The sequence below is a fragment of the Armigeres subalbatus genome, chromosome 3, assembly GCF_024139115.2.
Source record: "Armigeres subalbatus isolate Guangzhou_Male chromosome 3, GZ_Asu_2, whole genome shotgun sequence".
Taxonomy (NCBI): Eukaryota; Metazoa; Arthropoda; class Insecta; order Diptera; family Culicidae; genus Armigeres; species Armigeres subalbatus.
In genome coordinates this window covers 54969371-54984601 of record NC_085141.1, presented here as the reverse complement: position 1 = coordinate 54984601, position 15231 = coordinate 54969371, and the positions used below count along the sequence as shown (strand labels likewise).

Genomic DNA, 15231 nt, shown 5'->3' with positions numbered 1-15231 from the left:
AAAAGTTGAAGCAGCTAATCCACCAACGAGGTCAAGTGAAAGGGAGATTGACAACAATCGTTCGAAAGCTGGGGGAAGCAGCGGATATGCCAGAAACCACTAGTCTGTCGCAGCTAAAGGCATATGAAAAGAAACTGGAGATGCTTTATTCGGAATATACGGCGAAACATGATTTTGTGATTGGCCTGAGTTCCAGTGAACAACTAGAGGAGCAAGACAAAAAGTTCGTAGAGTTCGACGAGCAACATACTGATGCTTTGGCAAAGTTGAATCAACTGATAGATTCATTCCGTGCTGTTCCTTCCTTGAATAACAGTGGAGTTCCTCAAGTGATCGTGACTCAGCAACCTCTGAGGACACCGATTCCAACTTTGATGGGAGCTATGAAGGTTGGCCAAAGTTTAAGGCTCTCTTTAATGATCTAGTTGGAAAGTGCGGCGATTCAGATGCTACTAAACTTCAGTATCTGGACAAGGCGTTGATTGGTGAAGCCTCCGGTATCCTGGATGCAAGAATCATCAACAACAATAATTATGAGCAAGCGTGGCAGTTACTAAAGGACCGTTTTGAGAATCCACGGGTGATTATCGACACTCACATTTCCGGGTTGCTGTCAATGACTCCAGTTACCAAGCAAAGCTACAAGGAGCTGAGAACGCTTATCGATACCTGCAACCGTCACGTGGAAGGGCTGCGGTTTATGGATCAAGAAGTCGACGGGACAGCCGGTCTCATCGTGGTGAAGCTGCTCTCATTGTGTCTCGACGGTGAAACCAGAAAACAATGGGAGCAAACAATGGATCATGGTGAGCTTCCTGATTTCGATGACACCATGAAATTCCTCCGGAATTATTGTCAAGTATTAGAAAGGTGTGAAGTGGACAAAACTCCTTCCTCCAAGATGGCGAGTAGGTCTATGCCGGCAAAGAACAGTTCAACGCCAAGAACATCTCATCCGGTAACATCCAATCAGACGGAAAATGTGTGATATATGTAAAGGACAACATATCAACTACAAGTGTCCATCCTTTCTGAGCATGAGCACCGACGAGCGTGTGGCGGAAGTGAAGCAGATGGGATTATGCTTCAACTGTCTTCGTAAAGGACATCAAATCAAGAATTGTCCATCAGATAAAACATGTTCGAAATGTTACAAAAGACATCACACAATGTTGCATTTCGAGCAAATGTCTCATTCCGAACCGAAGCAGCAAGGTTCCAGTGGATCGTCTGAACCATCTGAGGTGAAGACAGTATCAGTAGTGCTCCCAGAGGATCCTGTGTCTACAGCATGCTCTAGCGTTCAGCGGCGAGTGAAACAAGTGCTTTTGATGACGGCGTTGGTGAATGTGGTTTCAAAAGGTGGAAGAATTTTCAAGATGCGGGCTCTCCTTGATTCCGGCTCTCAGGTCAACCTGGTTTCTGAAGCTGCAGTGAAACTTCTATCTCTTCCGAAATATCCTGCCAATGTTCCTGTTATTGGAGTGGGAGGTGTCCGCTCTCAGATTCGTCATCACGTGATTCTAAAGATATCATCGGATTATTCTGGATTCGCAAGTGTTATGGATTGTTTGGTGGTAACGAAAGTAACAGGAAAGATTCCATCCGTTGCAGTCAATAACTCGGAATGGAAAATTCCTCCCGGTCTTGTGTTAGCTGATCCAAAGTTCAACGAACCCAAGGATGTAGATCTACTGATTGGTGCGGAGCTGTTTTTCCAAATTCTGAAACAGGCACAGCTGAGGCTTTCCAATGATCTGCCCACAATGTACGAGACACAGTTCGGTTGGGTCATAGCTGGAGCTCTAGATGAATCTGAAGGCGAAATAGTCAACGTGTTGTGCGCCGTTGATGAGGATCCGTTGCTGAAGAGCATTCAGCGGTTTTTCGAACAAGAAGAGCTTCCAGAAGAAAAGGAGCCATCAAGTGAAGAACAAGAGATAGAGGAGCATTTCCGTGAAACGTATCGACGAGATGAAGAAGGCCGATTCGTCGTTCAACTTCCATTTCGTGAATCTATACACCAATTAGGAAATTCTCGTTCATTGGCAATGAAGAGGTTTCTATCTAGCGAAAAGCGACTATCCAACAAGCTTGAGATGAGAAATATGTATCAAGATTTTCTTCAAGAGTATATTGATTTGGGCCATTGTCACGAGATACGTGAAGAGAACGACTTGCCGGGTCAACAAAGTTACTATCTTCCACACCATGCGGTACTTAAACCATCAAGTACCAGCACAAAGCTGCGAGTTGTCTTTGACGGCAAGGCGAGGTCTGACGGGCTATCACTGAATGAAGTTTTAATGGTCGGCCCTAAGATTCAAAAATGATCTATTTTCGATTGTGTTGCGTTTCAGAAAGCATGTTTATGCATTTTCAGCTGACATAGAGAAAATGTATAGACAGGTGAAGATCGATCCTAATCATACACGGTATCAAAGGATTCTCTGGCGTGATCAGCCGGAATCCTGTAAAGGTACTGGAATTATCAACAGTCACTTACGGGACAGCTCCTGCATCTTTCTTGGCAGTGAGGTCCATGGTTCAGCTAGCAAGAGATGAAAGCAATAACTTTCCTGCAGCGGCGGAAGTAATATTGGAGGATTGTTATATGGATGACGTGTTAAGTGGTGCCTCAACATTAGCGTCTGCAAAACAGTTGCGAGTTGATATTGAAAGTCTTCTGTCGAGAGGAAAGTTCCCTCTTCGAAAGTGGTGCTCCAACGACGATAAAGTGCTTGAAGGTGTTCCTGATCAATATCGTGAAAAATTGATGTGCATTGAAGATTCTGATGCTAATGAAACGATACGAGCATTAGGTATTCTTTGGAATCCAAAAAGTGATCAGTTTCTATTCTGGAGATGTCCTGAATTGATTCGACTCGACGAGAAAGTGACGAAAAGGAACGTGCTGTCCCATATCGCTAAGCTTTTTGATCCACTGGGACTAATATCTCCCGTCATCGTATTGGCCAAGTCCATTATGCAACAATTGTGGGCTGATGGCATGGGATGGGATGACCAAATTGAAGGAGATTTGTTGAATCAATGGGTGGCCTTCCAGAGATCTCTTGTACAATTGAACGAGATACAAATACCGCGATGTGTTATGGTTCCTGAACCATATCGTACTGAAATTCACGGTTTCTCTGATGCTTCTTGTACTGCCTACGGTTCCTGTCTTTATTTGCGATGTGTTCAAGACAATGGATTGGTGTCAGTTAAACTGCTATGCAGTAAGTCTAGGATCGCCCCTTTACGTCGCCTTACGATGCCTAGATTGGAGCTTTGTGCCGCCGTTACGTTGGCTAAATTGGTCAGTGTGGTGATTTCCATCCTAAAAATTAAGATCGATGATGTTAAGTTGTGGTGTGATAGTCAGATTGTGCTGGCATGGATAAGGAAGAGTCCTGAACAGCTTCAGGTCTACGTCAGAAACCGTGTTTTGAAGATTAAGGAACTGACCAACTCGTATGAGTGGAAGTACGTAAGATCCGAGGATAATCCAGCAGATTTGGTGTCCAGAGGATGTTATCCAGAAACGTTGCGGCGCTCAGATATTTGGTGGAATGGTCCGCCGTTCTTGCAAACCACCAACTACGAAATCCTGGAAACGCCGGTGATCCATGATGAAGAGTTGCTGGAGTTGAAGGTGCTTCAAGTGTGTAATCCAGCGGTCGAGCTTGAGAACGAAACAGTATTTCAACGATGTGGAACATTTGTGAAACTTCAACGCGTATTGGCACAGGTGGTGAGGTTCACTCGTCTAGTACGCATGGCGAAGGAGAAACGTGTGGATTCGAAATACATTTCTGTGCAGGATATGCGGAAGGCTATGAAATACATCGTGCGAGTTTTGCAGAAGAATGAGTTGTGTGAGGAGATTCAGTGTGTTCAACGTGGAGAGTTGCCGAAACGATTGGCGAATCTTCAACCGTTTTTGGATGAGGAAGGACTATTACGTGTTGGTGGCCGGCTACAACATTCTAAATTACCGTTTGACGCCAAGCATCAAATACTTCTTCCGCAAAGCCATCGAGTAACGGATTTACTAATTCGCAAATATCATGAAGAAAAGACTACATGAGGGACCATCTGGTCTACTAGCAGCAATACGACAAAAATATTGGCTGGTCAATGCTCGATCTGCCATCCGCAAGGTGACTCGTAGTTGCGTGAAGTGTTTCAAGGTGAAGCCGAGAGGGATCCAACCTTTGATGGGGAATCTACCAGAGGAACGCGTGAACTTTGCAGCAGCGTTTGAATTCACCGGTGTGGATTACGCAGGTCCAGTGATAGTAAAGGAAGGAAGACACAAACCGAAACACATTAAAGCATACATAGCACTATTTGTTTGCCTTACGACCAAATCGATCCATCTAGAACTAGTTTCTGATTTGACGACTGAAGCTTTTCTCGCTGCTTTGGAACGATTTATTAATCGAAGAGGAATGGTTCGTAAAATTATTTCAGACAACGCGACCAACTTCGTTGGCGCCTCTAGAGAACTCCATCAATTATTCCTTATGTTCCGTGATGAGATTGAAGGTATGAAAATCAATGATTTCCTGCTCAAACGTGAAATAGACTGGGAATTCATTCCTCCTAGATCCCCAAACTTTGGTGGTCTGTGGGAGGCGGGAGTAAAGGTTGTTAAGTCTCATCTAAATAGGACCTTGGGAAACGCTGTTTTGACGTTTGAAGAGTTCGCAACAGTTCTGACTCACATTGAAGCTATAGTGAATTCAAGGCCATTGTATGCACTGTCAGATGATCCAAATGATGCGCTTCCGATTACACCCGCTCATTTAATGCTTGGGAGACCACTGGAGCCGATTTTGAAGCCATCGTACACTAACATATCAGTAAATCGTTTGTCTCGTCATCAATACTTGAACCACCTACGTGACATGTTCTGGTCAAAGTGGTCGCGCAACTATCTAACAACACTTCAAACAAGGGCAAAATGGACAAAAAGTGAACAAAATGTGAAAATGGGTACCATTGTGCTACTGATGGAGGACAATCTACCAGTTCAGTCGTGGAAGATGGGTCAAATCGTTGCACTCTACCCGGGGAGGGATGAAGTGAATCGAGTTGCCGACGTGAAAACCACAACCGGCGTTTATCGACGCTCGATTCGAAAGCTGGCGCCCCTACCCATCGCGGACAACGAGGATTCTACAACGGTTTTGGAATAATATTCCAACTGGCGGAGCATGTACGCGACGAGCGCGTGCAGAAGAGCGAGCGACTGCTGTCACCAAGCAACAGTAGTGGACTGGCCCTGGCTTCGCCTGTCTACGCAACGAGCGCGATCGAAAGGGATGGCGATGCTGCCTTGATGTAAAAAGTAATAGGGGCGTGGCCTCGGAAACCGATGTTTGGCAGCCGTTGTCATATTTTTCGTTATATAAGAAAATGTCATTTCTATGTTGTTCATCAGTTTTGTATCGAATTTCGGTGTGAATAAACATTTAAATCCTAGAAGGTGTAGTGTTTTCATCAAGAGGAAGAGGATTGGAAATCGATTTGGTCAACAAGGCGACCAGTACATCCGATCGGCGAACGAGTTGTCTGAGGTGAAGCGTGTTGGAACTTGTTCCTACACATCCGTGCAAACAGGTGTGGTGTCATCATCGTGGGCCTTTGTCAATTGCAGTGCTCAGGGGTAAAGGGCAAAGAGTTAATTAGTAATTTTCTGGTACCTTCTGGTATTCCGTCCTTACCCCCTGGAGCATTTACTGCCGTCGTGGCCGACTGGACAAGCATCCCTCTGCAGTTGTTTCGTGTGCGCTGGTAGCTGTGTCAGTGGAGGACACAGACTGTCGGCATCTCAACCGCTGATAGTCGTGTCATTGGTGGGTACGACCGTCGGCAACGGCTGCAGATAGCTGTGTGAGTGTGGAGCAAGGCGTCACATCGGTAGTTGTGGCAGTGGTGTGTATACAGCAGGCAAAGGTAAGCGATCCTTTTTTACTTCCTGGGAGAGTGCATTTACCAAAAAAGGAACTCGAGTACGTTTGACGGAAAGAGTTATCTCCAATGAATTTGATATCTAACAGTGTTGTAAGCCATTTATTCAGTAACAAAAATATTGGTAGTGACATAAATAAATTTACCTGTGGGACCCACTTACCCCTTCAAACGGGGCAAGTGGGACCTATTCTGCTTTATACTGTCGAACGAAACTAATTTGAAGAATGTAGATATAATGTTCATGTAATTTCTGAGTCGTAGCATTTCAGATCATGGATGGAGGTTTATTGCTTGTCAGACTTATATTTTTTTTGCAAAAAGAAAAGGAGTTCAATGTCAGTAGATATAAACACAAGACAACAACCGTTTTACTGTTTAATTGGCTACTGTCTGGCTTTCCATTGGCTTACTTTCTTACCAAATGTGTTAGATGGAAGAGATGAGCAAATCTTTGTTTACTTATCGAATGAATGTTTCTCTGTTTAGAACACAAATTAATACATAAATTAGAACTTCAAAAGAAACGTTTTTATTCAGGCGATGTGTTGTAAATTTGTAATAGAACGAAATGGCCAATTTATGTCTTAAGCACTTTATTTATCTGAAAATCTGTTAATCTGATGCGAAGTTAAAAAATAACAAAACACAATACAAAACCTGTTGATCTATTGTAGAATAAATAGATTGTTTGCACTGTAAACGGAAAATTTCGCATAGTTATAACCATTGTTCTTTTCTATGAGGTAGGCTGGCCAGACCATTTCGGTAAAAAACGGAACGAACGCGCTTGTAAAACGGGACATGTCGAAAAAAAAACTTGTGATAACATTCATAAGCTGTGGATATTTCCAAATTTATAGGCTTAATTTTATTTTCCTTTTAATTAATTAGAAATATTTTAGTTGTGGAAGTTGTGAAGTTAGTTGTGGAAAAACACAAAATTGCAAATATTTCACTCTTCAATGTGAAGCAGAAGGAATAGAAAATTACGCTTCTAAAAAATAAAAAAATGGGGAATTTTGAAATTTTATTTTAACCCTCTAGTGCCTAAGACCGCCTTTAGAAGGGGTTTTTTTTTGTAATTTTAATTGATAAGATTTTTAAATGTTTTTGATGTTGATCGATAATATAAACTTCAATGCATGTTTAAATGTGGTTTAAAGTAAATTTTCAAAGTTTTACACATTTGTAAAAAAATATTGAAAATTGAGTAATATTTTGTTCTTCCGTGTTTTTGCTCGTATACCTTTGAAGAGTGAAATATTCGTAGTTTAGTATTTTTCTACAACTAACCTTATTCAATAGAAGGTTATAGTCTTGAATGTTAACCTAAAATATTTATATAACTCGTTACACTAAAAATGAAAAACACCTCTGAAAATTGAAAAAAAATCGGTAAGTCAGCATTGGATAGGAATTTTCAAACTCTAAATATGTTGAAAAATAAAAAAAAATCAATAGATTCAAGAAACTATTTGATTGGATAAAAAACTTGAAAAACAAAATTCTAAAAAATCAAAGTGTGAAATTGGTAAAATCACGAATTAAAAAAAAATTATTGCCCAAACTGTGCAAATAGTGAGCAACATAGTGATTTTGAGCAAAAACAAAAATTTGGGTTGTAGAGGGTTAATCTACTGTTAGACATGCATTAGGCTATTTTTATTGACCAATATCAACAACTTTTCCAATTCTCTAATTCTGAAAAAAAAAATGAAAATAATAAACAATAGTCAAAGTACCAATCTAATCAATTCACAGTCCTTTTTGATCGAAATTGATTTTCAATGACGTTAAAAGTAGCCTCCCACTTCGGGAATCTTGTTGATTTTGTTCCCATCTGCTCCAAAAAAGCGAGACTCACGCAATTCCATCGCAGAAAGGTAAAAAATTCTGGCCAATTTATAGCTCGGACTCTCGGAGATTTCCGTCGGATTGTATTTCAAATTGAGCCGAATTTACAATTTTTCATAACGGGAGCAAAATTTGCAGACAAGTTCTTGATGTGTGAGCTAGCCTTAAAGTACGTGGGAACCTTAGATATAACTTTTAAGCCGACAAAATTTTTCCTCGGTTTGAAACTGCCATGAACTCGATTTTGTTCAGTTGATTTATTATAAATTATTTTTTTCATGTCGTCTTTTTTTACAGTGGACGATTCCGAAATAATCGGAATTATTCAGAAAGGCTTTGAATGATTCAAAAAGAATCAAATGATTGAATAACAGTACCTACTTCGGAAAATTCAAAACAGAATAATGTAAAATAAAATTAATTTGAAAATATAAATGTCTGGACCTGCGCTTCATTTTATTGACGTTGAGGCGTGACCTGATTTTAAGGAAATAATAGTCTACCAAGTTAGTTCCGTTCAATCCACTGATGAAATTGGCCAAGTTTTAATGCCTCCGGAATAAGCAGAGAAAATCATTGATTGTGTTAAAAATCTCACGGAGAAACACCTGTTGTCATCAACTGTTAAAAACTATAAGAAAAGTCGATCAATGGAAAATACAAAACGGCATAGATAGCATTCTTTCAAAAGCAACACTAATAACATAACATCTCACACTTTTTTTTATGGGTTTCGTCCACTTCCTTTGTTGATAGATGAGCCAGCCGAGGGCTGTTAATCTCTCTTATAAGGCCGAAATGTATGAGGCTTTTTTATGTATGATCAATGTAGAATCAATGAAAAAACGGGACAAATTGAGGATTTTTCAGATTACGACGGGACATCACAAAAAGGTCTAAAAAATGGGACTGTCCCGTTAAACACGGTACGTATGGTCAGCCTATCCATGAGGAAGATAATTTCCAGAGAAGAAAAATACACATTCGGTAAATCAACTGTACACTACTTCTTAACAACGAAACCAACGATATCAACTGCATTTGATTCAGATCCATATGATATATGAGTGTCGAAGTTGTTTTCACTAGAAAACAATCTAAAACAGGTAAAATGGCTCTATCGAAAATGTTTTCAAATATGTCCCACTTGCCCCATGTATGTTAAAACTTAAGGGCAAGTGAAAATTGCAGATTTTGGCTTTAATCAAAACTTTTAAATCATTTTCAATGTCACACAATTATTTAATTGCTCAAAATATTCACTTTCCACAATAATGATGAATTTAGAAACGACTATTTTGTTGGAAATTCATTAAATTAAAATAAAAGTAATCGATTTTGCCGGTAGATTAAAGTCGTGATTAAACAATACCATTAGTATGGTGCCTCAAATGGTTTTGATTCCTTTTTTTTTGTGTCAGGCGAATTCGTCGATAATTCTGCTTCATTTTTCTAGAACATTGTTATCATTAAAAACGTTCACCGATTTATCGGCAGCCATAGTACCCACTTACCCCGTATTTTCAGTTGCCCCGGGGTACCTTAACAAAAATGATACCAGAATTTTATTCGTGAAATAACTAAATGAAAACAAATTAAGTTATCACTGATACCAAATTGATAACACATTTTGTTATACATGATATTTACTCAAATAACTAATTTAGTTATTATTTAGTTATCAGCCATCACTGTTTTATCGACCAAAATAGTTGAATCTTCTTTGCCGACTTCGTTACGCATTGAAAAAAATGTTGCCATTCACTGGGATTCGAACTCGAATCGAGTGATTGCACGGCGTCGTCTCTAGGTACTCACCCAATTACGCTTTCCTGAGGAGCAGAAGAGAAGAGCAATACGCTTTCGACAATCTTGCATTTACTGAAAACTATTTCTAATCAAATCATGATGCCATATGACCATTTTACGTAAATAACAGTCAGCTGTACAGAGTTGAGAACAGAATAACTTATTAATAACATATTTTGACGTTGGCTTTCTCAGTCTAATTTAATTAAGACGGCTAGTTTGGCATAGCCCGACGTTTCGGTCCCGTGTATTGGACCTTTTTCAAGGGATAAGCTGTCCTTGAAAAAGGTCCAATACACGGGACCGAAACGTCGGGCTATGCCAAACTAGCCGTCTTAATTAAATTAGACTGAGAAAGCCAACGTCAAAATATCCATTCTACCAGTCGCAACTTATTAATAACAAACTTTATTATCCAGTTATATTGATAACTAGAATTGTTATCATTTTGGTTGAATTACAAGTCAATATGACAAAAATGATAACCGAATTTAATTCAAAATAGCGAACCAGCAATCAATTAGAATAAATACGATTTATCGTACGGGTCGACAGTTTTCGGGAGCCCCTAAATGTACGAAAAAGGTTCATTTTGGTACATACGGTTTTGTGAGGGCCCGGAGCCATGACTCAAAGCCCCCCTCTCACCTCTTCCTCCCATGAGTGAATCCTCTCACTAGTCAAATCAACCTCAAGTAGTTTTTATTTATATAAATTCAATGACTTAATTCCTTCTGCAGATATGCTTTTATCGTTTCCGGCGGGTTTATATGATATTTGCTCATGCGAAAATCACGAGCAAGGTTGAATAAATTGTGGAAAACTAAAATTAGGATTCGTATGGGTACCGAGTCCACAACGTGCATTTTAACCTACAATGTCTGCCACGTTTGCCGGGTCGACTAGTTAAAACATATTTTTTGGGTTACTGTGACAAAACACCTTTCAAAGGATTTTCTATTTCACATCTCAATATTCCCATGCATCGACCGTCCTTTCAACATCGACTATTGAAGGTTTGGCTGCAGATGATCTAGCTCTGGTTTGTCTTTTGCGTCCAAACCTAGGTTTAAACTGTCAATAGTTGAGCCCATTGCTAGATCGACTAAATTGCGAGCATGATTGTTTTCTCCACAACAGACCAGATCGTTGCAATTTCTTGATTATCCGACATTTCCAGTTAAAATTTCCGCTTCTCAATATATATATAAGCACTGTGGATCCCAAGATGAATTATGTTGCGGTTAGCTTGGCGGTTAGTCAAGATTATTCACCGTTCCTGAATGAGCACATGCCCTTGGATCATCTATTCCGGGAGCTGCAAGGCCATTTTAAGTACTTAATAAACTCCAACGCTTGATTGGTTCTCAGATACATATTTCATTATTCAACGACACCTGAAATGAAAGTAAAGTTAATAAGCATAGCATAAAACAAATAAGAAAATTTCAACTCTTGTGTAAATTCCTTTGTTGACAGAGTAATAAACAAAACAATAGATATCGAGGGTAACGGGGAAAATCACTCTCTGCTTAGACGAAAATTTCACTTCAGTGTTTGGAAACAGTTCTTGTCACAATATTCATAGCATAGGCCGGCTACATTTAACAGAAGTAGTATGTTGGCAAGGGTAGAATGCTTAGCCCCATTTCTGAACGACGCGAAATTTAGAAGAAAATTTGTATTGATAATAAAATTTGTTATTATTCAGTTATCAGTTAATCACATGATTGATAACTAAATATCAAAATGATAATAAGGATAACTAATCGTGTTATCAGTTTGATATCATTTCAGTTATCTGCCTTTGCTCGGGCGGGCGACCAGTGGAGAAGTGAAGGTTGAAGGCTTTCAAAATCTTGGCAGCCAGTTAGCGTCGGACGGTGGAACCAATATCGACAGTAGCACGGATCAAGAAGGCTAAGGCTGATTATACGAACTTACTAAATGTATGGAGATCCAATATTATTAGGTTATTAGTCAACACACTAAATATCGAATATTCAGCTCTAACGTGAATTCTGTGTGGTAGTTACGTCAGCGAGGCTTGGTGTGTATAAGTAGCTTTTCTACGCTTTATAATTCGGGCCTGGATGCCTCACAACTGGATCTTCATCGACGATGCCATAAAAAACGATATCAACAGAAATTCTAGAATGTTAATGGAGGTGTGTCGGCCTTAAATTACGAAAGATACGAAAAGGCACAGTGTCGATTTTACCCAGAATTCTCCTAGATATCTGCGTATTATTCCATTTTATTCTTATTCTTCCATTTATACTTTTCAGATAAGAACTTCAGCTCATGCACAAGTCAACCCTCTCACGATTCTGCAGGGAGATCATTACACTTGACGCGGACGCTATGTGAGATCAAATTTAGTGGAAGTCAAATGTCAACGAGAATCATGCACCTAAAAATTCAAATGCATTGGAACAAAAGTGCATCCACGAAGCTCCTGAAAAAAATGATTCGCATATCTCAATTATTATTCTACACTCTATTTGCCTTGCTTCGATAAGCTTCTAATACCCAGCGTTTTCCAGTTCCGTGACCTTCCGATTCCACCCAGTCCTGACCGCAAATTCCAAAGCAACGCATCGCTCTGATGACGTGACTATCTAGCGAATTGTTTTGAATTGCAGTGATAATTTCGTATTCATAGAGCGTTGCACGCTGGAAAGGAGTAAACAGCGGCACTCCCAAACACACTCATTGCAATGGCAAAATTGCAAACGCGAGATAGTGTGGCAGCGAGCGATTGTGAAATTTATTGCGCTTGAGACGAGATGAAAATTTACGATGATGCTCCTCCCGGGAGGAATTTATGGTGCAATGGTCCAGCGAACATTCCCATCTACCCACTAGCAGCCAGATCGTTGATTCGTTTGTACAATTGCCGGAGTTCATGCATGCTTGCACACCGAGGCACATCATCCTTGCATCATCAGCATGTTTAGTGGCTGTTAAAGTTGTATCGCATTCCAAATCTCGCACAAACACCAAATTTAAGGTTTGGGGTTGCCAGCTTCGTTGTTTCCCCACCGCAAAAGCGCTGATTTCGGCAAACGTCGATGCTAGTTTCCCTCCATTTTCCGGATCTGACAACAAAAAGTGAAATCGACACTCACTGACTTCGCACTGGCAGGTTTGAGTCAGTTCTTCAGCTGCTTACTGGAAGCGAATTGTAAAATAAATTCCAACTCTATTTACATAATTTGATTACAAATGGTTCAAGCTTTTATGCGAGAACGCCATTCAACTTGAACCATCGCCGAATCGGGAATCGGTTTTTATCGCGCAACAGCTCATCGGCGTGGCGAACAGAAAGACATCGGGATAAACTTTCACTTCTATTGGGATTGGGAACCATTAGTGTAGCTGGGGTTGCTGACGAGGCATTCGTCAAATTCGAAAGGTATTCAGACCTAACTTCAACTTAGCCAGAAAAAAAACTAGAATAATCAACTGGCTCTAATGGGCCTCGCACAATGGATACGTTTGCGTACGTTTGGACAGTTTTTTTTCCCATGGGATATATCCAAAAAAAACGCACGCATGCGACCATGCGTCGCAGGAAAATTGAAATAATAAAAATGACAGGTTGTGCGTTGCTTCCGTGAAGCTCTTGAAAACGTGAGTAGGGAGAAAGACGGCTTTGGCAGGTTTTGTTCTATTATTGGCAGGGGGGTTTTTGTCGACCGAATTTTATGAAATTTGGCCACAATATTTATTGATATGCAAAGAAGGTTTAGGCCAAATTTGAGCCTAGTCAGTCATAAAAAACCACCCTGCCAATAATAGAACAAAACCTGCCAAAGCCGTCATTCCCCCTACTTTGAAATTTGGATTCCGTGGGAAGTGTCCTTAAGTGTTGTTTATTAGCAATGTACTTTTTTTTGAAACGATGATCGACCGCCGGGTTTGCGAATCTTCCAAGCATAACCTAAGTCGCTTACGTTTGATGATCATACAATTTGTAGTTTCTACTCCGTAATTGATCAGAATTATCAAAACTACACAGAAATCCTAAAATTGAGACTTGGGCTTAGCTTCCAACCCCAATGGAGTCCGTCAGACTTGTAGTTTCATATACATTAGGTGAGGTTATTTAGAATATTTCAATTACAGTTCTGCGGTTCTTCGGAAATTAAAATTAAATTTATACCGCGAAAGTAATGCTTAATAAGTTCTTTTAGAACCAAACAAAGCAAGATAAACATCGTGATTTGTACTTTTTGAACGTTCTTCTACTAGCGATGCCACTGATACGAAAGAGAACTATGCTCCCTCGTGCATTATATCGAGTTCATGGCGTGATAGAATGCCATGATCGTGGAACTGATAGTTTTATAATGCAAACACCCGTCCCTGTTTCGACTCGCTCAATGCCATCACCTCGAGTTGTCCCATCAGAGTAGCGCCGAACCGATTGGCGAAAATTGAAGAAAAAAGTCGAGTGCCAGTTAGTCAGGCGGACGATGGACTGCGGTGATAGGCCGCGCGTGTTAGAATCGAACAGGCGATTTCCACAAGCTGTAAAAACACCTTGAATCTTGGTAGGAGCTCTCGTGTTTGGCGTTACTAGTTTTGCTCTCTGCTGCAGGGAGATTAGCAAAACCATGGGTTGAAACTGTGGGTGAACTGTTTTCACTGCAATTTTTACTGAATTACTGGTAAAATACTCATCAGTGAGGAAGATTTCAATCCAACAGACCATTCGCTTCATAATATTCAATCCTCGACAGGAAGTTGATAAACATAAGGGAATGTGGGTACAGTTGATCCTTCGGAAGAGTTGATTCCCTTTTGTTCTACCGTCGTCGGGGGTGACAATGGGTCAAATGGGGGTGAGAATGGGTCACTGTTTCAAGTACTTAAAATGCTTGTAGAATGGATTGAATGTATCTGAGGACAAGAAGACTAAAATATAAGAGATCTTTTTGCACGCTTTTGCTCTATGACATCCAGGCTGCCGGTGAGAGCGATGACCCATTCTCACCCCCCAGACCCATTGTCACCCCCGATAGCGGTACCGAGAATATGACCAACATATTTTTATCTGTGTATTTATAGGATGCTGGGAAAATATGAGATTGGTGCACTATGTGTTTTTAAACCGTAATGGGTCGGAAATGTATGCAAAAACGTTTGTTGTTTTTAAGGTAACTTGGCTCGAAATTAGGCTCCGCAGAAAATCCCATAAAATTCTATAAAGATTCGAGACCTTTCGAGACTTCTGAAGATTTATTCTAAAAAATTTTAAATTCCTGGTAGTTTTTTTTTCTAAAACTATTAGAGCTTTCCTTCGGAAATTCTGGAGAACTTCTTTCCTAAATCCTAGACATTGTTTTTTCAGAAATCGTTCCAAAAATTTCGTTGAAATCAGGATATTCTCCAAGAATCCTCCCAGGAAATCCTTCAAGAATTCCATGAGAAGTTTCACCAAAGGTATTTAAAAAAATCTTCTGGAATTACTTCAAGGGCGTAGCCAAGGGGGGACAAATTGTGGAAAGATTGAACGGGTATCGAAATGAATTCCCTCAAACACGTGCACTTTACGATCCAATCATATACAGAAATAGG

The 15231-nt window shown here is 40.2% G+C and overlaps 1 protein-coding gene across 1 annotated transcript; it reads left to right on the top strand.

Moving 5' to 3' along the window:
• The first annotated feature begins 1169 nt into the window (after positions 1-1169).
• Positions 1170-2333, top strand: LOC134221646 (uncharacterized). Its single transcript, XM_062700836.1, has one exon. The coding sequence runs from the start codon at positions 1170-1172 to the stop codon at positions 2331-2333; it is 1164 nt and encodes a 387-aa protein (XP_062556820.1).
• Positions 2334-15231: the final 12898 nt, after the last annotated feature.

Coding starts and splice junctions, on each gene's coding strand:
- LOC134221646 (XM_062700836.1), top strand. CDS start 1,170: ATGTTGCATTTCGAGCAAATGTCTCATTCCGAACCGAAGCAGCAAGGT.